The sequence below is a fragment of the Geotrypetes seraphini genome, chromosome 9 (assembly GCF_902459505.1).
Source record: "Geotrypetes seraphini chromosome 9, aGeoSer1.1, whole genome shotgun sequence".
Lineage (NCBI taxonomy): Eukaryota > Metazoa > Chordata > Amphibia > Gymnophiona > Dermophiidae > Geotrypetes > Geotrypetes seraphini.
The window spans coordinates 56823474-56848120 of record NC_047092.1 but is presented as its reverse complement, the minus strand read 5'-3'; the positions used below and the strand labels follow the sequence as shown (position 1 = coordinate 56848120).

The following is a 24647-nucleotide window of genomic DNA, read 5'->3' as shown; positions in this document are numbered from 1 at the left end:
TGTTGTTCAGACTGGGGTAGTTCAGAGATGAATTTGGTCTTCTGGCTTACATCCTGTTATCCACCCTTGCCAGGTACTTAACACTTTCTGAAGGCAGATGGCTCAGTCCTTCCTTTTGTGTTCTATTGAATGGGGCATTTAACATCTTTCTGACCAGATGGCTGTACTGGCTCAAAGACCACATCAGAAATTCACTTTTAAATCAATCAAATTAATAAACTTTAACTCCAAGCAGAATTGTAAAACCATATCATTTTTACTTTAAGACCCTCAAAAATATAATGATCTATTGGGTCAGGCAAAAATTCAAATTTAAAATTTATAACTTCAGTACCATTAACTATATCAGGCTACATATTTTAACTCCAAGCAGAATTATAAAATCATTTCATGCTACAGTGCTAGGAAGTGATGTTCCACCTAAAGAAAAAGAAGGCTGGCTTTCTGAGCCAGAGGAATGTTCTTGGTCTCTCCCTGGTGATTGACTTAGGCTACTACCATCACATTGCTGGAGAAGCCTCTGACCGCTTGGCCCATCAGAGTCTTGCTGAATGGCTCATCAGAGCTAGCTGAATGACTCTGAGCTCCAACTGGGTGATTGAGGCAAAAGGACATTCTCTTTCTGAGAGGAGAAGAGTAGAAGACATATCTCTGGGTAGGTATACATTATTTTTCTCTGAGCTTTGATAGGTTTGGGGAGAAAAGCTCAATTGACAGTTTAGATTTTAAAAGAGCAAACTTTACTTAGCTAGTCTTCATAGGATACTAGCCTTTTATAGTTCTACAGTTTTGTAAGCTTGAACCTTCTGTTAAAGATAGTTTCTGGCAGGTAGAGCAGGGTATGGCTTAACCTCCATTCCCTCCTGTCCATTCCCTAGCTCATTTCTTTACTTGTAGTCTTAATTTATTGTCAATTATTCTAATTGGAACAACAGGAAAACTCTTTATATTTCATTACCTGCAAAGAATCAAACACTAAATAAGCCTATAATAAAACCCTAAGACTATCTAAGAAACAAACACTACAAAAATCATATAATATAATCCTAAGGCACTCTATACTAGTCTAATATATTCCTAGTAGCTTAATAAGGTTTAATTAATTAATCAGCTCAATAAAAAGATGCATACAGTAGTCCAGCAGCAAGAGGGGTACTATCCAGTCTTTTGCACTGTCACATGTATGTTTTTCTCCCATTTGGTGAGAAGTTATATGTGTGTGATTGCTGCAAAGAGCTCCTAGCTCTCAGAGAACGAGTATGTTCCCTTAAGGTTAGAGTAGCAGGCTTGGAGTTGCTGAGGGAGACAGAGAAGTACATAGAGGAGACTTATACAGATTTTGTAGAAAAATCCCACCTCCAGTCTGGTAGACCCTGTGCTGCCTTGGAGGAGGGAGGTCTCCTATAAGGAGAGCATCACCCTGATGAAGTAGGAAATAATCCTGTAGCTACAACCTGCCCACCAGGGAATTACTTAGCCTCTTGCACCAAGGATGTATCTCCAGGGGCTTCTGCCCAGCTGTTGTAGCTAAAGCTGAAATCCAGATCCTCCAGGGTAGCATTTTCAGAATGCTCCCAGTTCCACATGCAGGACCCAAGAGACATGCAGAGCTCCAAAGTCTCAATACATGGTTGAGATGATGGTGTAGGGATGAGGAATTTAGATTTGTTAGGAACTGGGCAACCTTCTGGGAAAGGGGGAGCTTGTTCTGAAAGGATGGACTCCACCTTAACTGGGATGGAACCAGGCTGCTAACATTTAAAAAGGAGATAGAGCAGCTTTTAAACTGAGATGTGGGGGAAAGCCGACAGTCGCCCAGGAGCAGACAGTTCAGTGTGAGGCATCCTTGAAAAATACTATTGAAACAGGATATTTAGGGAGTCCCAGTGGAGAGGTTTCAATAATGATGAAAGAAAGCCAGAAGGATTTATGAGGAAGGCAGAGTAAAAGACTCAGATTTTCCCTGTCTTCTCAGCAGCCTGTAGTTAAAAGGAAAAAACACAATTTGAATGTCTGTATACAAATGCTAGAAGCCTAAAAAAATAAAATAGGAAAGTTAAATGATATAGCATTGAATGATGAGGTAGATATAACACTGGTCAACAAAAAAAAAGGTTTTCTTTGCTACTGAGAACTTAAGAAATGTTCTTAGTTAATTTAATGACACTGATTTCAGATCTAAAATTGAAATTCAGCTAGCACATCAGATTTCTGAGATACACGTTACTGATTTTTTTTTTGACAGTTTGCCATATCAGCACAATATTGCAAGTGTGAACTGTGTCCCACCAATCTTGTGTTAAAGAATTTGAAAACAAGCATTAAGACAATAAAGAGACATGTTACAGAATATATTTATGCCTCTCTTAACTCAAACAAAAGTGATGTCAGCATGTTAAGAAATGTTTGAGATACTTGCTTTTACGCTTGTACTGTACATTTGTCTCTCTTTGCAAGAACCAACAATAGTCTCCCTTCATACTGGGATTGAACTTTCCCTGATATCTGCTTTCTATCACCTTGATATCTTGACGAAATCTTTCCCCAAGATTGGGTAGGAAGAAGTTGAGGTGAGAATGTAAGAAGTGCATTTTAAGTGACATTCTGGCACCCATTAGCTGATAAGCTGTCAGCATGTTCTCCACAAGCTCAGCATAATTCTCTGATCTGTGATTACCAAGAAAATTCTGAACACCTAGCATAAATGCTTCCCATGCTGCTGATTCAGCTGGTTACAGCTTCTGTTTTAACGCATCATCAAGGATTTGGGGTCCAACAAAAACATTATCTTTGATTTTGGCTTCACTTTTCTTGAAACCAAACGTACTTCTTAGGTGCTGAAATGTATCACCATTTCTGTCCATTGCCTTGACAAAATTTTTCGGCAGACCAAGTTTTATGTGAAGTGCTGGAAGATAGATTTTCTCATGCTGTACTAACAACAGGTGCTTCACATTGTATCTGCCAAAATAATGCTTGCATGCATTTTGAAGTCTGCTGGACAGATTCTTTTTGCTGATCTTGTGCAGTAAATTGTCCACAGACATAAAAGAAATCATCGGGATGGTTAATGCAACCTCGTCTGTTCATAATAATTATAATATCTTAGTCAAAAACAAACAAAATATAAAAATTCACAGTTAGAAAAAAAAGCACAATCATTTATTAGTATGAACTTTCAAATTACTGGTATATGTGATCGATGAGCTGTCCTAAAATGCAATATTGTGTTATAGAAACAGTAAAATACCGAAGCTTCACGGTAGTGTTATTGACGAAATGATATCAACACAAACTGAAGCATAACTTAGAAACAGGTTGTGATAGACAAAAACTGTTTTCAGATTTAGAGTCAACATGCAGCCCTTGTTAAGGTACAGGTAACAGAACTCCAGTAGCAAAATGCTTGTTGACCAGTGTAATAGGCATCTCAGAGACCTGGCGGAAGGAGGACAATCAATGGGACACTTGGGTACAAATTATATCACAAGGATAAAGTAGATCAAATTGGAGGGGAGGGGGGCTGCGCTATATGTTAAAGAGGGAATTGAATCAAATAAAATAAACATTCTGCTTGACATAGTTAGCAGTGTAGAATCCATATGGATAGAAATTCCATGTGTGAAGGGAAGGAATATAAAGGTAGGGTTATACTACCATCCCCTGGGACAAAATGAGCAGACAGATGAAGAAATGTTTTCAGAGATTAGGAAAGCTGGAGAAGTGGACAACAGTATAATAATGGGTGATTTCAATTACCATAAAAAAGAAAAAAGAATTATGCTTGACACATAAAGATAGCCACACTACCACATGTAAATTAGAATACAAACCAGACCATGAATGTGCATACTTCCAAAAATCCAGATCAACAGCACAAAATTATGGAGAAAAAAAGACCTCAAAGCTTCATGGGTCTTTAAAGTTTCAAGTTTCAAGTTTATTAGGATTTTATATACCGCCTATCAAGGTTATCTAAGCGGTTTTTACAATCAGGTACTCAAGCATTTTCCCTATCTGTCCCGGTGGGCTCACAATCTATCTAACGTACCTGGGGTTATGGAGGATTAAGTGACTTGCCCAGGGTCACAAGGAGCAGCGCGGGGTTTGAACCCACAACCCCAGGGTGCTGAGGCTGTAGATCCAACCCCTGCGCCACACACTCCTCACTTAAAAACAACAACAAACAAAAACACACCAAACAACCACTGCGATTCCACTCATAAGTGCACAAACATTTAAGGTGATAACCATCAGTCATTCAATTTCACCCGTCCGAACTTTACAGTTTCAGTTGGTATCCATAACTTGAACATTCATTGTGGTGTGATAACAACCAGCATTGTTCAAATAAAGCAAAGAACTTAGCTATGCTCCATGATCCAGTGCCATCCTACTCCAATTATTTCAGCTTACTGTATGTCCTGGTTGCACCATCTTACTGTAAATATGCCAACAGGGAATCCCCGTTTCACTGGTCAAGGCTACGTCAGGGGACCTAAAACAACCAAAAAGGATCAAACAGCGCTCCTACACGCTGCATCACACCCAGTCTCCAAACTCGTGTCATTTTTGAAACTGAGTTCAGAGACTGGGTGTGATGCAGCATGTAGGAGTGCTGTTTGTTCCTTTTTGGTTGTTTTTGGTTCCCTGATGATTCCCTGAGATTCCCTGTTAGGCGTGTTTACAGTAAAGATGGTGTGACCAGAACATACAGTAAGCTGTCTAGAACAGTGTTCTTCAACCTTTTTACACCTATGGACCGGCAGAAATAAAATAATTATTTTGTGGACTGGCACTGTCCACAGACCAGCGGTTGAAGAACACTGGGCTATGTCGTGGGCCAGACCCTGCCCATCTCCGCTCCAGACCCTGCCCCCATAATAGTACTAATTGTAACACTATTTTTTCCATTCAATTTCATATACACACACAATATAATCTTATTAATAACACATAGGACTCCTTTTACAAAGGTGCATTAGGGCCTTAACGCACAGAATAGCGCGCGCTAAAATGCCACGCATGCTAGCCGCTACCGCCTCCTCTTGAGGTGGTAGTTTTCAGCTAATCTGGTGCGTGCGCTAAAAACGCTAGCACACCTTTGTAAAAAGAGCCCATAATGTTTAACCACAAAATTAAACTACACAAAGCACATCTCAACATTCATTCCTACCAGGACACAGATAACCCCTATGCAAATATGGGACCAAAACCTAAAAGTACTAATATATACAAACAAACCCTAAGATGCAAGACTCTACATGCAGTACAACCCCAGAGAAATAGAAACAAATGCATTTCTTCCTGAACAGTGCAAAATACAGACAGCAGATGTAAATTCTCAAAACTGGCACAATTCAATCCCTAAATTCATAAATCTAGGCAAATGGATATCAGGTCTCAGTTTATAAGGATAACTTTTAAGCTTCTAAATTAAGTTTGGCACAAATTTAGGAGGCCATCTTAGAATATGCCTCTCTGTATTATACTGTATTCAAATATTACAAAGAAATAGGCATAGCCTTGTACAAGCACCTACTTTATGCATGTGTGTACTAGGGAAATTTGTTGTCTCCCTCTCTCCATGCTGTGACTTAGCTTCTGGCCTGCTCTTGCCTGGTCTTTTTATGCCGGCCCCGGTGTTATCTTCGGGCCAGCTCCTTCTTCTACCCTGCTGCAGTGCACAAAGCCGCGAGCAGCGGCTCCTTGCACACCCTGTGCCTTATCTGGAAGCCTTTTTTCTGACGTTGCGATTCAGGCGCAGGACACCCGTAGGAGCCACTGTCCGCAGCTTTGTGCTCTGCAGCAGTGAAGAAGAGGGAGCCGGCTCGAAGATAACATAGTTTCGGGCCCGATGCATGTGCCGGCCCTGTGGACCGGCAGGAAATTTCTGCGGAATGGTACCGGTCCGCGGACCGGCAGTTGAAGAACACTGGTCTAAAATGTCTCACCTATTGCACTGGAATAAGTACTAAAATAAACAAACAAAAAAAAGATCTCATGATTTGTACAGAATGTGAAAAACTATGGACATGATATTGGTTTTAATTCATTGGTATTCTGTTCTGATGATAGCTTATGGTGAGATCCCTATTGTGTGCCAAATGTTGGATGCAGCCTGAATGAGCCCCTGCTAATAACTTTATTTAACAATACATACAAAATCTACATATATTAACACACTAGCCACCAGGGAAAACCCAAGTAGATGCCTGGGGTGGGATTGTGGGAGAGGAAGGTATACTTTGCAAGTAACATAGTAAGGGTGAGCGGAGGAGGATAATAATAATAATAATTTAATTTTTTGTATACCGCTATACCACAAGTTCAAAGTGGTTCACAACAAAGTAAAAAACTCATATAATCAATATATAGAGAGAGTACATTAAAGCAGTCAAAAATGCATCAATTTAAAAGTTAAAAAGCAAGGAGAAGTTATACAGTATCCCGGTACCATTACCTCTCCTCCTCTTGCCCCTCCCTCCCAGATTACCTCTCGCAGCATCTTCCAACTACTATTCACGCCTGCCTTGGCTCCCTTCTGATGTCACTTCTAGAGTTATGTGAGGGACGGAGAGTGCTCAAGCGGCGGGGAAAAGCAGGGATGGGAGGGGAGTACGGTGTCATGCTCCCCAGCTACTCCACTGTACTTGCACTCTGGGATGGGGTTCAGGTTCAGAAAGGAACTCGGAGCAGGATTTTCAAAAACCCGCATTAAAAAGCGATGGTCTGCTAACGCAGCCGTTTTGATAGAAAATCTAAAAAAGTGAGACATTTTTAAAAAACCCCGCATGCAAATAAGGTCGGCGGACAGCAGTGAAGATTCGCTAAATTTGCATGTACCCATCGCTGGTGACAGCAATGGGCATATGCGCAGGAATAACACGTCAAGAAACCCCCCTCAACAGCCCACTGTCAAACAACAAAAGCCCCCCAGGAGCGGGACAGATGCTGCTGCATAAATCCCCACCGTGATTAACCCGAACCTGCCCCCAGCAGCAGGAGAGATGTCCATATTCTTCCGCTGCACGAAAATCCCCATGCGACTGACCTAGCCCCCCTTCCCCCATGCAGCAGGAGAGATGCTCATACTCTCCTGCTGCACAAAAATCCACGACCTGACCCAACCTCCGCAGAAGAGAGATACTCACTCTTCCCTGCTGAAAAGTAACCCCCCCACCGCCATCTCAGCTGATCCCCCCCGCAGTGGGATGCCCACTCTCCCCCACTGGCAAGTAATCCTTCCGCCGCCATCTCCGCCAACCTCCCACTCCACAGCGGGAGAGATGCCCTCTCTCCCCCTCTGGTAAGTAACGCTCCCGCCACCATCTCCACCACCCTCCTGCCCTCTTACCTGAAAAGTTGAAGAGCCGGAGGGACGCGGACCTCCTCCTCCCAGCTTCTTGCGTCATCTAAAATGGGCCTTCCCCTCCCCAGTGCATCTTGGGATGCATCTGGGGAGGGGCCTGAGGCTCTGATTAGCCCAGGTTGTATGAGGCCCCTCCCAAGGGAAGGGCCTTAAACAACTTGGGCCAATCAGAGCCTCAGGCCCCCTCCCCGGATGCATCGGGAAGGGGCCTAAGGCTCTGATTGTACTGGATGCCCCATAGGAGGGGCTTTAGGCATCCAGGGTTACTTGCCAGCGGGGGAGAGTGGGCATCTCTCCCACTGCGGGGGTGGGGGGTGGGGTTGGCGGAGACAGCTGCAATGGCGGCAGGGGGGGTTACTTGCCAGTGGGGGAGAGTGGGCATCTCTCCAGAATACCAACACTGAATATGCATGAGGTAATTTGCATATAATATATGTAAATCTATCATGCATATTCATTGCAGATAATCTGGAAACCTGACTGGTTGAGTATACTCCAAAGACTCGCTGAAAACTTCTGTTATAAACCCAAGTTCCATGAAATCCAAATAAACTCTTCTGGCTCAGTGGACAGGAGAAAGGAGTCACTACCCTGAAAAGCAGGGTAGTATAAAATTGCACCTACCTTGGAAAAATTGGAGATCTGTGCACCTACTTTCTCTGGGGTAATCTCAGCAGCTGAAGCAGGATGAGTGAATCTGGGTGTGCGAGCTTGCTCCGCCCACCCCTTCAGCTCTGCTTTCTCATTCAGGACTTTAAAGTCAAGCACCTAACAGTATGCCATCTATGGCATGAATCAAAGGCATTCGCCTTGGTGAGCACCTTTGCGAAGCATCTTTAGAAGCACATACGAGATCTATTTCTACTGGACAGTGAATTTTTATAACGATTTAAGCTACTACAGATTATTTTTAAGTTATTTGTACTAGGCTTTTACTAGATTTAAAACATGGAACTACATGTACTGGCATTCTTATAATTGTTAAGTTTTCATCATTCCTGTCCACTTTTCTGTTGATAGACATGACAGAGCTAAAGGTTTTGCTCCTTTAGACAGAACACTAATTAATTGTTCAGACTTGGGACATTTCCCCGATTCCGGTCCAATTAGGATGTAGGAGGTTCCTAGGGAGTGGTCAGGAAAGCAAATTGTGATTTAAGATCTGTTCAGCTATGGTCCTTAGCTTCTCCAATTATACCTCAGTGTTTGGCTTTTGCTTATTTGAATGGAAGATCTATGAGCAATAAGGCACAAGTGATTAGAGACATGATAAACAATGATAAGCTGCATTGTCTATTTTTGGTTGAAACGTGGTTTATGAACTCCAATGATCTTATCCTGCTGGCGATGTTTGGGGGGGGGGGGGGGGTTCCAGCAGTAGGAATTGGGCATCCCTCCTACCAACGATGTTCGGGGTGTGGGGTTGATGTCCGGCAGGAGGGCCTGGGCATCCCTCCTGCTGGTGATGTTTGCAGGGGTGGGAGGGTCCAGCAGGAGGGATTGGGCATCTCTCCTGCTGGTGATGTTGGGGGGGGGGTGTTTGCAGGAGGGTTTGTGCATCCCTCCTGCCGGTAGTCTTCATGGGGAGGGGACAGGTTGCCGCGACCGCAGTTGCTAAACCTATATGCCCAATTTTCCTTTCTTACTTTCCCCATGCGCACAGTCTGTAACTTACACACATATGCCCATCAATTCTCCCTATTCCCTCCCTTCTGTGTAACCACAAAATAAAAAAACCTACAAAGTGCAGAGAAAATGTTAATTATTTATATTCTTTTTTTTTTTCAAAGAGGTCAAGGCAGATGACTTTAAAATATGCAATCAGTAAGAACTATAGAAAAATAGACAAGTATAGAGCAAAATACTGTATAGACAAAAGTTATAAATTCACAAAACTGACACATTTTGATTTCTAAATTGAAAATAAAATTATTTTCCTACCTTTGTTGTCTTGTGATTTCATGAGTCTCTGGTTGCATTTCCTTCTGACTGTGCATCCAATATTTCTTTCTTCCTGCCTCCTGCACATTTCCTCTCCTCGGGACCCTATTCCCTTCCCCAACCAACATCTCTCTCTCTCTCTCTGTCCCTCCATGAGTTCAACTTTTCTTCCTCTCTCCTCCACCCCTATTGGCAATATGTCTCCCTCTTTCTCTCTCTCTTACTGTTCATCTGTCTTGAGCGATCCAGGCATCTCTCCCACCCCCTCTACTGTCACATCCAACATTTCTCCCTCTCTCATCCCCCGGATCATGTGCAGCATTTTTCACCATTGCCCACCAGCCCCATTTCTCCTTCTATCACCCCTCTCCAGCATAATGCCACTTTCTCCCTCCATCACTATGTCCAACATTCCTCCCCCTTGCATCCCCTTCAATCTGCCTTCTCCACCACCATATCCAACATTTCTCCCTCTCATCCTTCTATTTCCCATTCATCTCTACCTCACTGCTCTCGCTATATGCCCTATTTTCCTTTCTTCCTTTCCCCATGTCCACAATTTCTCACTTACACACATATGCCCATCGATTCTCCATATTCCCTCCCTTAAGTGACCAATGTTCATGTCCTTCCCTTCCTTCTTTGTCAAGTTCGTGCCCCCTCTCTGCCTTCCAGCTTTGTACCAAAATTAAGTTGCACGCCAGGGATCCCTGCCTGTCCCGCCCACACTCCCCTTCCCTCCCCCGAAGCCAACCCATCCACAGAAGCCGCAGGCGCCACTGGGGATCCCTGCATGCCCCATCTGCACTCCCCCCTCCCCAAAGGCTGACCCGTCCACAGAAGCTGCAGGCACTGCCGGGAATCCCTGCCTGCCCCACCCGTTGCTGAAGCCACTGCCAGGGATCCCTCTCTCCCTCCCTGCCTGTCTGTCTGCCAGCCCGCTTCACCCCCCACCCCCCACCCCCAAAGCCGACCCCGTTACTTCGTTGGAGCTGGACTCGCTCCATCCTACCCCAGCAGCAACTCCATGCAGGGACGGCGTGTGCAGCGATTCACACATTGCACGTAGCTGGCCCACAAGCCTTCCCTGTAAGATCAATTCTGATGTCGGAGAGATGATTTTGGGTCAGCTAAGCAGCATGTGAGTCCTTGCCTGTATCCCTGCACGGAGTGCTGCTGGGGGAGGACAAAGCCAGTCCGGCTCCAATGAAGTAACAGGGTCGGCTTCAAGGATGGTGCAGCGGGCCGGCAGACATGCTGGGAGGGATACCAGCAGCGGCTTCAGCAGCGAGCAGGTGGCAGGGAGGGATCCCTGGCAGTAGCCAGGTTGCGTACCCCCAACAAGCAGCCCGTGTACCCCCAATGGTGTGCATACCGTGTATTGAGAAACACTGCTCTATATTATCTATTTTATATATATTTACTATTCTTTAATGCAAGCATTAATGAGTCAGAGCCAGATGTACTTCTAGGAAGAGAAAGTGATGTATCCAAGTCATATAATAATTATAGGAATGTCAGTGTAATGATAAACAAGGATCTCCAAATTACTGAGATGGTTACAAATAAAATTACTATCTACAGATAAGATGAATTTTGCCCTTAACTCTCTTGTGAAAGAGAATGCATCTCTCAGCTTGAAAATTAACAGCCACAGTCCCAACCCAATGATCCCTTCTTAATTTCCAATGGACCCCTTGATCTATACAATATTTTGAGATTGCAACAATTAATTTCAAAGTGAACCATAGAGTATACCAGTATATATCATTATAAATACCCATTTACATATATTGCTGTCATGTTTTGGATATTGTATTCCTTCATATTTTGATCCCATGATGCAAGCATAAGATTTAAAATTTAGGAAGGGGTTGAAGAAAGTCAGCTAGCAAACAAGCAGGAAGTGATAAGATGCCTACTGTCAGACCTACCCTTTGCTACAGTATTTAAATAGTGAGTATCTTTCATCTTAAAATTTTGCTGTAAAGAGTAGCCCGAGAGCCCGTCTCGAAGGGCGTATGATAACACGGGGCTGGGAGCCCTGTGTCGCCTTCGAGTCGGGGGAGGGGTTAGAGGGACGAGAAAGAGAAAGATTTATTGGGTGGCTAGGAGCGCGCCAGAAAACTGGTGCGCAATTGATTTAGGGGAAGAGGGGGCGGCAACGGAGGAGGTTTTAAAGCCGGGACCCTGGAGGACTGGGTTTTTCTGGTCCTCCAGGGCGGCTTTTTCTAATGGTTCCTTTTGCGGTTCTCCTTCTGGGAAGTTGTTCACGGCTCCTTTTGGCGGTTCTTGCGGTCGGGATGGAGTCGGACGGAGTGCTTCATGGGGGAGATGAGGCGGCAGTTGCTGAGATTTCGCTGCTCGCGGGAGACTCGTTTTCGGAGGAGCCGGAGGAACAGGTGGGTCGGGATCCAGGGGTGGAGCTTGCACGTCCAGCACGCCATTCCAAAGTTGCTGCACTGTCGGCGCTTGCGGGGTAGGTGCAGTGGGGGCCCGGGGGGGGGAAGGTCCGTGGTTGCGGTGTCGGCGGTTAAGGCAGGGCGCAAGTCGGGTGCGTCGAGCAGCTCTTTTAAGGCTGTTTCGGCAGGCCGCAGCTCAGCTACCTCGTACGTGGGCGGGGCGTCTGCAACGGTTGCTTTGCCTGTTGCTACCAGTTCTGTTTCTGCCTTGCCGCGGATTTCGAGCAGGGGGGGGGTCTGAGACAGCTGATGCTCAGTCCGCTGCTCTTCCGAGTGTGGAGGTGGGGACAGGTCACCTACGGGTTGAGGCTGCTGCCGGGATGCCTCAGGTTTTGGGCGGGTTGGAGACCAGTGGGTCTCCTGGTGTGGTTGGTTTGGGAAGGGGTGTGGATTGCATGGGTTTCGGGTCTGTTCCGGTAGGGGGGCCATCTGAGGCTTGGTCCGGGGTTTTTCCTGGGGGATGGGGTACGGGCTGGGGTTCCCCGGGTAGGGGGCAGGGATCTTCAGTCAGTGGATTGGGGCCTTCTGCTTCTCACTGGGGAGGGAGTCCTGATCCGGTAGCCATGGGCTTTATGCCCGCGGGCACTTACGGTTCTGGTTGGGGAGTTCCTTTGGGTATGTCGGGAGGAGTTTTGCCTGGTCCTGCCTCTCTTTTTACTTGGTCTCCACAGGTGCCATCCTTTTTCCCTGGAGGTCGTGAAGCTGGAGCGTTGGATGTCGGCGGAGTCGGGGTAGCGGAGCGGACTGGTGGTTCTGGTTCGGAGCGCAGTTCGGCGCTCGGGGGTGTCGTGGCTGCTGGCGGTGGCGCTACAGGTCCTACTCTACTCTCATCCACTTTACCTGGGGTTGCTGTTCAAGGCGTCTCGGCTTCGACTTCTGGTCTTGCTACGACGGCGGGGACTGCTGCCAGCGGCGTCTCAGCAGTTCGGAGTGGAGACCCTGGCTCGTCTTCTTCTCAGGGTAATGTGGCGCCTGTGCAGGTTGCTCTTGAAGGGAGGTCGCGTGGTAGGAAGGGAAAACGTAAGCGCCAGCGCCGGGAGTCATCGTCCTCGTCGTCGGGGTCCTCTTTATCCGATTCGTCTGCTTCGTCGTCTTCCTCCGCCGGTCGAGCGGGCAGGTCTGAGGCTTCAGCGGGCGGTGAAGGTGGCGTTTCAAATATCAATCAAATATCCCATCCAAACCACCATAAAACTACTTGGCATGACCATAGACAGATGCTGCACTATGCAACCGCAAATAAATAAAACAATTCAGAAATCATTTGCAATCATGAGAAACCTGAGACAAGTCCGAAAATTCTTTGAAAGAACACAATTTCAACTTATAGTACAATCTCTAATATTGGGTATATTGGACTACTGCAACATCCTCTTCCTTCCTTGCCCTGCAACTACGATTAGACAACTCCAAACAATCCAAAATACAGCTTTGAGACTCATCTACTCATTGAAAAAACATGACCACATTACGGATGCCTTCATCAACTCACATTGGCTTCCAATCCAAGAAAGAATCCAATTCAAATTCTACTGCATATTATTTAAAACCCTACACGGAGACAGCCCATCATACTTGAACAATCGCCTCATCCAAGCACCCACTACCAGACACAGAAAAACGCACTCCCCATTCATACCCCCCCCAATCAAGGAAGTAAAAAGAACAAGACTACACGACGGCCTACTAGCCACTCAAGCCGCAAGACTGGACAACCAAATCTCCAACCTTCTGATGACCACCCCAGACTATAGGACATTCAGAAAGGAAATAAAGACCACACTTTTCAAGAAATTCCTGAAGCAGCAATAACATCACGACCTCTTAGTAACACTAAAACTGACGCTCGATCTACCCATTACTGCACTAATAATAACAAAAGAACCTCCACTTTGACCACCTATCAACTCTACTACAAACCACCTCACCCTCAACAACCCGCTAAATGTCTATAAGATCTACAACCTACCTCTCTAGCTAATCATTGTAACTCTGTTTTTAAATTAACCTTTTGTAATCCGCCTTGAACCGCAAGGTAATGGCGGAATAGAAATCCCTAATGTAATGTAATGTAATGTAATGTTTCTGCGGGAGGAGTGCGGGGTGCGCCTGCGTTAGTGGCTCTTACCGAGCTTTGGGAGAAGGTGCCTAGGGTGTTGCGTCGGAAAATTTGCAGACGGTCCTGTCTGGATATATTTCGCCTTATGGAAGGCAGGGCGCAGAGGCGGGGTCATAAAAAATCTAAACGGGATCGTAAAGAGGTCAAATCTTTTCAGTTTGCGCGGTCTATTATTAATTGGATGAGGGCCTTCTTGAGACTGGCGAGCGTTTGGGGGCGCGCTAACCCGCAGGACTATGGATTATTGTTGTCTTATGTGGATACCGTACTTGATGCATATCAGCGGTTTGGAGGGTGGGCCTGGTTAAATTATGATGAGGCGTTTCGGGACAAAATGGAGGAAAACAAGTTTATGTCATGGGGCACTCAGGACGTGAACTTGTGGCTTACCCATATGGCTTCCAAACCTCTGGCGGGTCCGATAGGGCGGGCGGGCGGGCGTGGGTCCTGTTGGCAGTGGGCGGCCATTTCGCGGGAACGGTGGGGAGGGTCGATGCCGAGTTCCGACGTGTGCTGGAAATTTAACAAGTCCACCTGCCCCTTTTCTGACTGTAAGTTTCGGCATGCCTGTTCCGTCTGTAGTCAGTCCCATTCAGCCCTTAAGTGTCCTAAGCGGAGTGGCCTCCCAGCAGGACCGGTCGGGAAGTAATGGTGGGCAGTTGTTGCCGACGCCGATACGTGTTGCGGCCATGCGCTCTTGGCTTGGGAGGTATTGTCCTTGGGAGACGGCTGTCTTCTTAGAATCGGGTTTTACGTCTGGTTTTGTGATCCCTTTTCAAGGGTCCATGGTTGGGGGGAAAGTTCAAAATGCTTCTTCGGTTTCACAGTTACGAGATGTTGTTCGGGTCAAATTGTTAGAGGAATTGCGCTTGGGTCGTGTGGCTGGGCCGTTTCGGGAGCCCCCTTTTACTCGGATGCTTTTATCTCCGTTGGCGGTCATTCCTAAGAAGGTGCCGGGTCAGTTTCGTCTCATCCACAATTTGTCTCGACCCTTAGGATGTTCGGTTAATGATGGCATTCCGCGTGATCTTTGTTCGGTTCGTTATGCGTCCTTGGATAGTGCGTTGAGGCACATAGTTGCGGCCGGGCGTGGAGCTCTTTTGGCGAAGTGGATATTGAATCGGCTTTCCGGTTGTTGCCGATTCATCCACAGTCTTTTCCTTTATTAGGTTTTCGTTTTGAGGGTTCTTATTTTTACGATCGCTGTTTGCCAATGGGTTGCTCAATATCTTGTGCGTACTTTGAAAAGTTCAGCACTTTTCTGCATTGGGTGTTGGTACAGCAGGTGGGTTTATCTTCAGTTGTCCATTACTTGTAATGATTTTTTGTTTGTGGGAGCAGGTCATAGTACTGATTGTGTGCGTTTAAAAAGGACTTTCGAGGAGATGGCAATGGCTTTCGGCGTTCCTTTAGCGTTCGATAAGTCTGAAGGCCCGGTTTCTTCCCTAGTGTTTTTAGGGATTGAATTGGATGCGGAGGCTATGGTTACTCAGCTTCCTGAGGTGAAGGTACAGCAATTGCTTGTGCATATTGAGCAGGTGCTTTCGGCCCCTAAATCGACCTTGCAGGTGGTTCAATCATTGTTGGGTTCCCTTAACTTTGCTTGTCGCGTGTTGCCTATGGGCCGGCCTTTTTCTCGTCGTTTGGCCGCAGCTACTTCAGGCATGCGGGATCGGAGGCATTTTCTGCGGCTCTCGGGAGGGGTGTGCGCGGATCTCCGTATGTGGGCCCTTTTTCTGCGTGATTTTAATGGGACGCTTCCCATGCAGATGCCTGAGGTGACCAGTATGGATTTGGAGCTGTATTCTGATGTGGCAGGTGGGGTAGGTTTTGGGTTATTCTGCAGTGGCGCTTGGTGTGCTGAGCGCTGGCCCGAAGAGTGGGTAGCTTCTGGTATTACGAGAAACATTACCTTATTGGAATTGTTCCCACTTGTGGTGACATGCGAATTGTAGGCTGATGTTTTCCGCAATTGGTGGGTAGTGTTTTGGTGCGACAACTTAGGAGTGGTGGAGGTAGTGAATAGGCAGGCTGCGCGTTGTTTGGCGGTGAATTCTTTGATGCGGGAGTTAGTGCTGCGCTGCTTGCGTTTAAATTTCTATGTGCAGGCGCGTCATGTTCCGGGTTTCCAAAATGGTATTGCTGACGCCTTGTCTCGTTTAAATTTTTTGCAGTTTCGTCAGTTGGCGCCAGAAGCTCGAGCGGAGGGTTCGCCGATGCCAGCACATTTATGGAAACTGGTCAGGAAGGAATCTGGGAGATGCTCCGCTTGTCAGTAGCTGCTTCCACATGGTCACATTATACTATGGGATTTCGGTCAGTGGCGGCTTTTTTGGCTGCTCGGGGCTGGTGCCCGGGCGACGTGGCTGAATCTTTATTGGCAGATTTTGTGTTGTCGTCCTTTCGGGCTCAGGTGTCTCATGGAGTTGTTCGTGGACGCCTAGCGGGATTTGCCTTCTTTTGTAGGGCCTTAGGGTGGGCTTGCCCGGTTTCAGGTTTTCTGGTTCAGCATATGCTGAGAGCCATGAATCGCGATCACCCTACTCTCCCTGATTCCCGTTTGCCTATCACCCATGAGCTTCTTCTGCGGTTGCTTGATACTTTGTCGGTTGTTACCAGTTCGTCTTATGAGGCCGGTTTGTTTCAGGCCGCTTTTGCCACATCGTTTTTTGGTGCTCTGCGAGTTAGCGAGTTGTTGGTTTGTCCCTCGTCGCGCTTTGGTCTTCGTGGGCTTTTAGTTTCCCATGTCAGCTTTCACGGAACGACCGTGCAGCTTCGCATTGTCAGTTCTAAGACGGATGAGTGTGCGGTTGGGCATTGGGTGGTTTTGCATGCGGTGTCAGACTGTCGTTCGTGTCCCGTTACTTGTTTGCGGTCTTATCTTGCGGTTCGTCCGGAAGGGGGTGCCATTTTGTTTGTCCAAGCAAACGGCTCTCCTCTTACGCGCTATCAATTTCAGGCGGTGTTGCGTTTGGCTTTGAGGTGCTGTGGTGAGGACCCGACTTCCTATGGGACTCATTCCTTTCGAATCGGAGCTGCCACGAGTGCTAGCATTGCAGGCATGTCTGGGGAGGGTATCCAGCGTTTAGGGCGTTGGGTTTCGGATGCTTTTCGGGGTTATATTTGTCGCGGGGGTTCGGGATCGTTGTTGGGCAGTAGGAGGGGAGCTCGGTAATCGGCTGGATGGGGGCATGATCATTGTACTGTTTGTGTGTAGTTATTGTTGTTTTTTATTACAGATTCCAGTGGCCGCTGTTACTCCCTGTGGATCGTTGGTCACTCTTTTGTTCACTGGGTGGCTGAGCGTGCGTTGATTCGCCCCGGCGGTCGCCATCTCGGGCTGGGTCATGAGGGCCTCCATGTTTCCTGGTGGGGCCAACGTGGGATGCGATGGAGTCAGCTGCTGTTGTTGATGGAACGTCTGCGATCTCGACCCCGTCATCCGGACATTTTGCTTTTTCATTTAGGGGGGAATGATGTTGATACCTGCTCAGGGAAGGATTTGATTAACATCATTAAGGATGATTTAAGGGTGATGTTGGATTGGTTCCCTGGCGTATTGTTAGGTCGGATATTGTACCGCGCCCTAGTTGTTTGGCGTCACGTCGCTGGACTCGAGGGTTGGCGAAGCTTAATCGACAGGTGGGTAAGTGGGTAATGGGTCAGGGAGGGTTACAGTTGTTGCACGACTGGGTGGATGTTTCGTGTGCCGGGTTATTTCATAGCGATGGGGTTCATTTGTCAGCTGTGGGTTGGGATCTCTTGCTTGATGACTTTGCATCGGGTTGTGAAAGAGTCCTGGCCTCGCGGTGATAGTCACAGCTCACTTGGTGGGCGGGGGGGGGGGGGGGGGGGCCTGTATGAATACAGTCCTGTGGCAGATCTCCCGAGCTACTGGGTGCTGGGACTCATCCGGCGATGAGCGGAGGGCCGGCTGGGAGCCGTGTCTTGGGGGATATTGACCTGGTTAAAGGGGCATGAGGTCATGCCACCCCTCAGACTCTTGCTGTTTATGGCGGGGTTGGGGAACATTTACTGATGGTTACACCGGGTAGCTCGGGAGGAGCTGGCAGATTTTGTTATATGAAGTTACTGTGTTAAAGATGTTAATTTATGCAAATGAATTTGGTTGATATTTTATTAATAAATTGAGCTGCGGCTATATTCCAAGCTGGTGTGTGGTTTCAGATATTGGGACTAGGATAAGGGGAGGTGGGGGTTGGGGGAAGACAGTAGGGGCTATCCAGATCCCGCTGTTATATCAAGATTCACCCCCTGTAAAAACAGCGAGGACCAGATTCTATATATGGCACTGTTATCGGTGGCTGGCTAAACAAAATGTGCCGATCACATGTCAATCACACAACGGTGCCATTTATAAAATTGCGGCTTTCGTCAAAAGTAGGCACTGGAAACGTAGGCCAGAATGTTAAAAGCCTACATTTCCGTGGTAGTCTTAGAATTGTTAAAATCTTTTGATTTTCTGTTTGCGTTGGTCTGCTTATTTTCTCTGTTAAAGTAAGAGAGAACCTAGCAAATAACTTTCTTTCTGTGTCTTCTTGGAAAATATACATTTTATTTCAAAAGTATCATACAGGAGCAGACTTTCTCTGCATATCCTGAAAAATGTCTATTATGCAATCTTATTCTTAAAATGTTTTACATTTTTCTTTGAATACTTTAATCTCTGAAACTGGTCATAAATTGATTGAGTACTATCACTATATAGGGTGCAGTTCAGAATTGTAGGCTATGGGAATGAAAAAAGCCAAAGGGTAATAAGGCAATATTCTTTAACAATAAAGCTGATCTATAATCTCAATGGGAGACCTACCTTTTGTCCCGGATTCTATAAATGACGATGTCAGTGGTGGCCACCTCAAAAATGGCTGCCGATCATGTGTCAATCAATCACACAACAGCACTGTTTGAGTCGTGGCATCGGGAAATGTAGGCCAGGGTTTCAAAACTTACATTTCCTGCGCCCAGCTTTCACCTGAATCATGCCTATGGAGGCGCCTTCCGAAGCCTAACTCCAATTCCAGCATTAGTTATGCCTACAGTGGAATTACCGTATTTTCACGCATATAACGCGCGCGTTATACACGATTTTTACAAACCGAGTATAACCATACTCGGTTTGTAAAAATCGTGTATAACGTGCGCGTTATATGCGTGAAAATACGGTAATTCCACTGTGCGTTATATTTGTGAGCGTTATATTTGTGTGCGTTATATTTGTGAGCGCGTTATCCCCTTTTTTTTATTACATAGTTCCCCTCTCCCCCCGACGTCCGATTCACCCCGCAGGACCACTCGCACCCCCACCCCGAAGGACCGCTCGTGCTCGAACCCGCACCCGCACCCCCACCCCCACCCCGAAGGACCGCTCGCACCCCCACAGCCTCTCCACCCCCCCCATCATGTAGAAGCTGCCTACTGTCGTCCTGCTGCTTCCTCTGCCGGCGGTCCTGCACCTTCTCTTAACCCTGCGTCTAAGCTGCTTCCTCTTCCGGCGGTCCTGCCCTTTCCCTGCAGAATCTAGGACCAGGTGGCTTGATTATACTAACATATAGCAAAGCAACTAGTACCTCATTTAATTGAACTCTGTATGATAATATACACAGTTATGCAAGATTATTAAACTTTCTCAATCTTTAATTTGTATTGTTTTTATCCTGCTTCATTACCATCTTAGTATACTTCTATGAAATTAACATGATTCCCTTACCTAAATTTTGCCACATACTGAATATTTCACAGCCCATTGTTACCCGCATATCTCCATACCTGCAAAAAAATTGAAAATAAAAAAAATGAATATTTTCAGATTCCCTTTTGACAATTGAGTTTAACAATCATGATTATGCCAACATATTCCATCCTGGAAGAATCCTGTAAAAACCAAACAGCTAGACACTGTACTTTTCAATATTAAACTCTACCATATGTGTCTGTCTGTGTGTGCATGTATATAAGCATGGCTTGGCTGGCATAGTAACAATAAGTAAATAAATAGTCAAGCGTATATTCAAGATATTCAAGATTAGCATAAATTCAAGATAAACCAACTAAAACAGATATAAGAACATAAGCAGTGCCTCTGCTGGGTCAGACCAGAAGTCCATCATGCCTAAGGTGACCATACGTCCTGTTTTCGGATCCCCTATCTCATTGTCCCCACACACAGCTTCGGGACGCCCAAAATGTCCCGTTTTCAGAGACAGCGTCTGGAAGCTGTGAGTGGGGACAACGGGACAGGCGATCACTTCCTGTCCCTTCCCTGCCGCACCAAAAAAAAAAAAAAAAAGCCTCCCTCCAGGCCCGATTTAGGTTCACCGCCACTGCTCCTCTGCTGCCACTACTTGAACCTGGAAGCCTTCTTTCCGAAGTCAATTCTGACTTCGGAGAGGACGTTCCGGGCCAGCCAATCGCTTTGGGGCTTTGGGGGAGGTAGGCAGGCAGACTGGCTGACTTTGGGGGAGACACGCAGGCTGGCTCTGGGGGAGGCAGGCAGGCAGGCTGGCTCTTGGGGAGGTAGGCAGGCAGGCTGGCTCTGGGGTAGGTAGACAGGCAGACTGGCTTTGGAGAGGTAGGCTGGCAGGCTTTTTGGGAGGGGGTGGGACAAAGGCTGGAAGCAGTGAGAGGACATAGGAAGGAGAGATGAAGGAAGGAGAGAAAACAGCAGAGAAGGGGGGGGGTTGTAAGTAGAAGAAAGACTAGAGAGATAAAGGCCTGGACCAAATGAGGCAGAAGCAGGACTTTGGAAGATGCAGACAGAGGGGGAGAGCCCCTGAGGAAGAGCAGAGAGAGGCAAGATCATAACAGAGGAGGGAGAGAGAGAAAGGGAGACCTGGAACAAAGGTACAAAGGAGAACCGAGACTGGATCTGGGGGCACTAAGGACACAGGAAGGAGGCACTGGGGGCACTAAGGACATAGGAAGGAGGCGCTGGGACACTAAGGACATAGGAAGGTACTGGGGGCACTAAGGACATGGGAAGGAAGGAGGGAGGGAATAGAAAGGGACAATTGTTGGGCCTGAGTGCAGAAAGAAATGAAAGATAGGATGCACAGTCAGAGGGAAACGCAACCAGAGACTCATGAAATCACCAGACAGCAAAGGTAGGAAAAATGATTTTATTTTCAATTTAGTGATAAAAATGTGTCAGTTTTGAGAATTGATACCTGCTGTCTATATTTTGCACTATATTTGTCTATTTTTCTATAGTTACTGAGGTGACATCATTGAAAACCCCCCAAATATAAATAATTAACATTTTCTCTGCGTATAGGGTGCTTTGTGGTTTTTTAAAAAATTTTATGGTTACCATTATGAAATAAGATATTGTGTGTACATGAAAAATGAATGGAAGAAATTGGGGGCGGGCTAGGGTGGGATTGGGGGCGGGGCTATGGCGGGATTAGGGGCGGGACTGAATATTAATAGATGTCCCGTTTTGATGAAAAAAATAAATGGTCACGTTAATCATGCCCAGCAGTCCGCTCATGCGGCGGCCCATCAGGTCCAGGACCTGTATAGTAACCCTCTATCTATACCTTTCTATCCCCTTTTCCTTCAGAAAGTTGTCAGTCCCTTCTTAAACTCCAATACCGTACCCTGTACCGTATTTTTCGCTCCATAAGACATACTTTTTTACCACCCAAAAGTGGGTGGAAATCTCAGTGCATATTATCAGATTTCAGGTTTATTTAAAAATTTGATATACCACCTTATCAAAATTCAAAGCGGTTTTACATAATATATAAAAACAAAGAGTAGAAAGGCATAAGTTAAAAACAAATTATAATTATTAAAACAGACAATCAAACACACAGACGAACATTAACTTACCGAAACAAAATGAAAAGGGTAGAAATACATTTGTGTAATTAAAAAGAGAGGTAGAAGGATCAAAACAAAAGGGGGTGGGGAACAAAAAATAAATAATCTAGCACTTTGTAGAAAAGATTAAAATGAATAAGAAAAAGCAAGGAGCGAAATTCCATTACAGTCCTTAAAAGGACTATTATATTCCAAATGCGTCTTTAAAAAGAAAGGCCTTCAAGCCACATGCACCAGCCACACCACCTTTTTAAATGCCGCCCTCCCCCCGCACTGCAGCCACAGCACCTTTTTAAACATCGCCCGCCTGTCACCGGACCACCTTTTTAAAACAACCCCACCTCCCCGCTGCCACCACAGCATCTTTTTCAAGCAGCCTGGTGGTCCAGTGTATATCCCTCCCTTGATAGCTCCGTACTATTTCTGGGCAACAGGCACATGAGTCAGGAGCGCGGAGGTCAGGACCAAGCTTTACACGCTCCTGCTTGGACCTGCGCTACTTTCCGAATGGCTGGCAGAAGTTTTTGCGGGACCTCGCGAGAACTGCCGGCAGCTATTTGGAAAGTGGCACAGATGGCGAGTTGTCCTGTAACAATCTGAAAATTATGCATAAGACTTTGAATTTGATCTGCACACAGATTGGCAAGCCGTGTAGGTCTCTACCGCTTAGATAACCTTGATAGGCGGTATATAAAATCCTAATAAACTTGAACTTGAAACTAAGGATTGGAACGATATGATCAGATTTCACGGCGTGAACAATCAGCCGCGCAGCAGCATTCTGAGCCAGTTGCATAGAGTGCAAGACACGCAGTGGTAATCCTAAGTAGAGTGAGTTACAGTAATCAAATAAAGGAGTTATCAACAACACAATAACTGTTCTAAAATTTTCATTTGATAAGTAATCCCTCAATCTGCTAAACAGTCGTAGTTTGAAAACCACACGAGAAACGACAGCTTTGATCTGTGGTTTGAAGGATAATGATGAGTCTAATAACATCCCCAGTACAGGAATTGTCACACTCTCAAGCTCAGTCTCAGACGGGCAATGCTGAAGATTCCTCTCTTGACTAATAAATAAAACTTCACTTTTAGCTACATTTAGTTTTAACTGATTTTGATACATTCAATCCTGTATGTCATGAAAACAGTTGTTGAGATCAGACAGAGCATCATCCATTGACATAAGGCAGAACCCTGGGGACACCACAGGTCAAAGTACACCAATCTGATTTATCCTGACCCACTTCAACACAAAAAGCCCTGTTTTGTCAGGAATAAACTGAACCAATTCAAAATAGACCCAGCAATACCCATGGCTCGTAATCTAGCCAAAATAATTTGGTGATTAATAGCGTCAAATGCTGCTGAGACATCCAGGAATATCATGAAATAAGATACCCCACGGTCTAACCTTTTGCGCACAGTGGGGTCCTTTTATTAAGGTGCACTAACCGATTTAGCACGTGCTAAATGCTAAGGCGCCCATAGAATATAATAGATGCCTTAGCATTTAACACGTGCTAATCTTTAGCTAAATCGGTTAATGTGCCTTAATAAAAGCACCCCAGTATCAAGATCAGATAGCAAGAGAAGATCAGTCGAATATTTGGTACTGTCACGCCACAGACATTTTGGCCCTGATTCTAAAACAGTGCCTAAAAATTAGGCACTAAGGAACCCAACGCATAGTGGCTGCCAATCTTAAGTTAGGCACCATTTATAGAATCACACCTAGCGGCATCTAAAATGGACTTAGGTGCCAGTAGGCGTTAAAACCTTAGGTGCCTTCTATTTATGGCAGGGTTTTCTTGACCTAAATATCAGCATCTAAGTCCATTTCAGGTGCTTCCATGGAAAACACACCAACGATCTACCCTTAACCACACCCATTTTCTGGCAGGCACCTCAGCCTAGATGCCTACTGATTTAGGCGCTTTAATTTAATTTAAGCCAATCAAGGCCCCCTTTTTATCAAGCTGCAGTAGAATGTTTTAGCATGGGCTGGCAAGGTAAATGCTCCGACACTCATAAGAATTGATTAAGTGTCACAGCATTTACCTTGCTGGCCCGCACTAAAACACTCTACCACAAAGGAGACCTAAGCTTGTTATCAGTGCTGATTTATCTAATTAAATAATTACCTTAGACGCTTAAATTGGCTTGGCGTGCCAATTTAGGTGCCTAATTTTAGGCATCTTTTATAAAATCAGGGCCACCTTTTGATATAGAACCTTTTGAATATTGTAGATGGCAGACTGAAAAGAATATCAACTATTGAAAGTTTGATTGGTAAACAGTTTTCTTTTTTTAGTCAACTTTTCTTTACTCAGAAAGGTGAAGTTGTTAGTTTCTTGTTCAAGAATCAGGCATGCTTCACAAAATTCTGCAATAATAAATGGTAATGTTAGCCAAAGAGGCTACTTACCTCTCCAACACTTTTTTCTTTTTTGAGGATGTGAACAATTCCAGCTGTAGGCAAGACTGGTTTATAAAAATGACAGCAAGATAGAAGTAGGAATCCCAGATCTAAAAAAATAAAGAGGAAGAATTCAATATTGTTGTTTTACCTTTTTTTTGTATGTTATAGTGCAGTGTTATGATCATTTAGGGGCCATTTACTAAAGCTTAATGTGTGCTAATTCCGTTAGTATGCACTAAGGGGGAAATTTTATAACCAGCACCTAAATTTAGGTGTCGGTAGGTGCCCTGCCAGTGCCTAAGTAATTGAAAAATGCAGTCAGAAATGGCAGGGTTGAAGTGCCTACCGATGCCTAAATAAAAAGTGGCTGAAATGGCCACTGGAATCGTGGTTAGGTAGCTGCTTTAGGCCGCGGAATGCCAAAGTAGGTTTTGGCCAACGCTGCTACCCAATCAAACCAAGATAAGCAGCCGAAACGTAGGCCCGGAA

The 24647-nt window shown here is 45.7% G+C and overlaps 1 protein-coding gene across 5 annotated transcripts in view; it reads right to left on the bottom strand.

The window, feature by feature from the left end:
* DOCK4 (dedicator of cytokinesis 4) overlaps positions 1–24647 on the bottom strand; it is a 650492-nt gene that overhangs the window by 221035 nt on the left and 404810 nt on the right. For all 5 annotated transcript variants that reach the window (XM_033958349.1, XM_033958350.1, XM_033958353.1 and 2 more), the window contains 2 exons: positions 24165–24265; positions 19623–19681 (listed from right to left, as the gene is read on the bottom strand). In XM_033958349.1, the coding sequence (XP_033814240.1) occupies positions 19623–19681; positions 24165–24265 (160 nt within the window). The remainder of the gene's footprint in view (positions 1–19622; positions 19682–24164; positions 24266–24647) is intronic.